Source organism: Bison bison, unplaced genomic scaffold (genome assembly GCF_000754665.1).
Source record: "Bison bison bison isolate TAMUID 2011002044 unplaced genomic scaffold, Bison_UMD1.0 scf7180017863790, whole genome shotgun sequence".
NCBI classification, from domain to species: domain Eukaryota; kingdom Metazoa; phylum Chordata; class Mammalia; order Artiodactyla; family Bovidae; genus Bison; species Bison bison.
In genome coordinates this window covers 519628-522052 of record NW_011494362.1, presented here as the reverse complement: position 1 = coordinate 522052, position 2425 = coordinate 519628, and the positions used below count along the sequence as shown (strand labels likewise).

The following is a 2425-nucleotide window of genomic DNA, read 5'->3' as shown; positions in this document are numbered from 1 at the left end:
TAGATGAGGAAACAGTGGAAACAGTGGCAGACTTTATTTTTTTGGGCTCCAAAATCACTGCAGATGGTGACTGCAGCCATGAAATTAAAAGACACTTACTCCTTGGAAGGAAAGTTATGACCAACCTAGACAGCATCAAAAGCAGAGACATTACTTCGTCAACAAAGGTCTGTCTAGTCAAGGCTATGGTTTTTCCAGTGGTCATGTATGGATTTTAGCGTTGGACTATAAAGATGAGCACTGAAGAATTGATGCTTTTGAACTGTGGTGTTGGAAAAGACTCTTGAGAGTCCCTTGGACTGCAAGGAGATCCAACCAGTCCATCCTAAAGGAGATCAGTCCTGGGTGTTCATTGGAAGGACTGATGTTGAAGCTGCAACTCCAATACTTTGGCCACCTGATGTAAAGAACTAACTCATCTGAAAAGACCCTGATGCTGGGAAAGATTGAAGGTGGGAGGAGAATGGGATGACAGAGGATGAGATGGTTAGATGGCATCACTGACTCAATGGGCATGAGTTTGAGCAAACTCTGGGAGTGAAGGACAGGGAAGCCTGGCGTGCTACAGTCCATGGGATCGCAGAGTAAGACACGACTGAGGGACTAAACAACCACAAGCCTCAATTATCTGTAGTGCAATTCCAAAATTCTAATATAGATACATATGTGTGTGGGGGGGCATATGCGTGTATGCGTGTGTGTGTATATATATAAGGACTCTTCTAAGAAGAGGAGAGAATAAAGCAGAAATATATTTGAAGAAACAATGGTAAAAAATTACCAAATTCAAAAAAAGATATAAATTTACAGACTCAGAAGCTCAGAAACCCTAAACAGTATAAAAAAAAGAAAACTACACCCAAGTACACCATGGGCAAGGCTGAAACTCAAAGATAAAGTCTTTTAAAGAAGCATGAGAAAATAGTACAATACATACAAGAGAAAACAATATAAATGACTGCTAACATCTCACCAGAAAAAAATGGAGACCAAAAACAAGGAATGGAACACCTTTACAGTGCTGAAACAAAAACTATCAATCCAAAACTCTATATCCAGCAAAAATATCAAGAACGGAGACAAAATAAAGACATTTTTAGATAAACAAAAACTTACAGAATTTGCTGCCAAGCCTATTCTACAAGAAATGCTTAAGAAAATTCTTCAGATTTACAGAAAATGGTATAAGGGACTTCCCTGGTTGTCCAGTGGCTAAGACTCCATACTCCCAATGCAGGGGGTCTGGGTTCAATCCTTGCTCAGAGAACTAGATTTTACATGCAATAACTAAAAATTTGCATGCCACAGCTAAAGATCCTGCATGCTGCCGACAAAGATCGAAAGGATCCTGTGTGCTGCAACTAAGACTGGGTGCATTTAAACAATTAAATAAATAAAAATATTAATTAAAGAAAATTATAGTAGATGGAAATTCAGATCTTTGATAAGAAATGAAAACACCAGAAGTGGCCAATATATGGTTAAATACAAAAGATCAATCTTCCTCTTTTTTTTTTTTTTTTGACAGCAAAAGACTGAGATTTTTATTTTAGTCTCACCTAGGAAATTTAAAAAGTTAATTTATGTGTTTAAATTATAATTTATTGGTATTTTAACGACAGTTTAATTACATGCATTTGTAATTTTACTCATATGTTTTTAAAATATTGTTTAATTATTTTTATCTTATTTACAAAGTAAGTTTTTATTGAGATATAATTGACATGAAGCATTATATTAGTTTCAGGTATACAACATGATGATTCAACATCTATATATATTGTAAAATGATCATAAGTCTAGTTAACATCCATTACCGTATGTAGTCACAAACCAATTTTCCTCTGTTTATTCCTTTAAAATAATGTTGGTTTAGAGCAATAATTATTATATTGAATGTGGAGTATTAACATATATAGATATAATTCATATGCCAATTATGGCATAAAGGATGGGGTGGTAGTAAACCGACCTGTTGAGTTGCAAAATTCTCACATTTTACACAAAGAGGAACAATATTAACTCAAATACACTACTGACGCCACTGCCTGCTTATCATAGTGATATTATATCTTAAATTCTATGAAGCCCAAGGAGGACAGGAAAAAGAATAAAGCTTTCCTCCAAAGCCTTCCTTCACGAGAAGCCCAATACTGGAGCTTATGTCTTTATGAGCAAACTTTGGTTAAGTTTTCGCTAAATCAGTTAACAAAAACACCAAACTATAGATGCAGTAAGATATATTAACTAGAAATAAGTAAGACCTTATTACTTTTCTTCTTTTTCTGCTAAATGAGTTGAAATTTATATTTACTTAAGGCTCTCAATATATCACATCTCAGAACTGAGTTTATTTTATACAATTCAACACTGCATCTGGAAAACTGACCTTGATTTCCTTTATTCCTTTCTTTGCTTTTAAACT

The 2425-nt window shown here is 34.6% G+C and overlaps 1 protein-coding gene across 2 annotated transcripts in view; it reads right to left on the bottom strand.

The window, feature by feature from the left end:
• The window catches only part of RFC1 (replication factor C (activator 1) 1, 145kDa), a 77968-nt gene that overhangs the window by 60978 nt on the left and 14565 nt on the right, over nucleotides 1-2425 (bottom strand). For both annotated transcript variants that reach the window (XM_010833574.1, XM_010833573.1), the window contains exon 3: nucleotides 2390-2425. In XM_010833574.1, the coding sequence (XP_010831876.1) occupies nucleotides 2390-2425 (36 nt within the window). The remainder of the gene's footprint in view (nucleotides 1-2389) is intronic.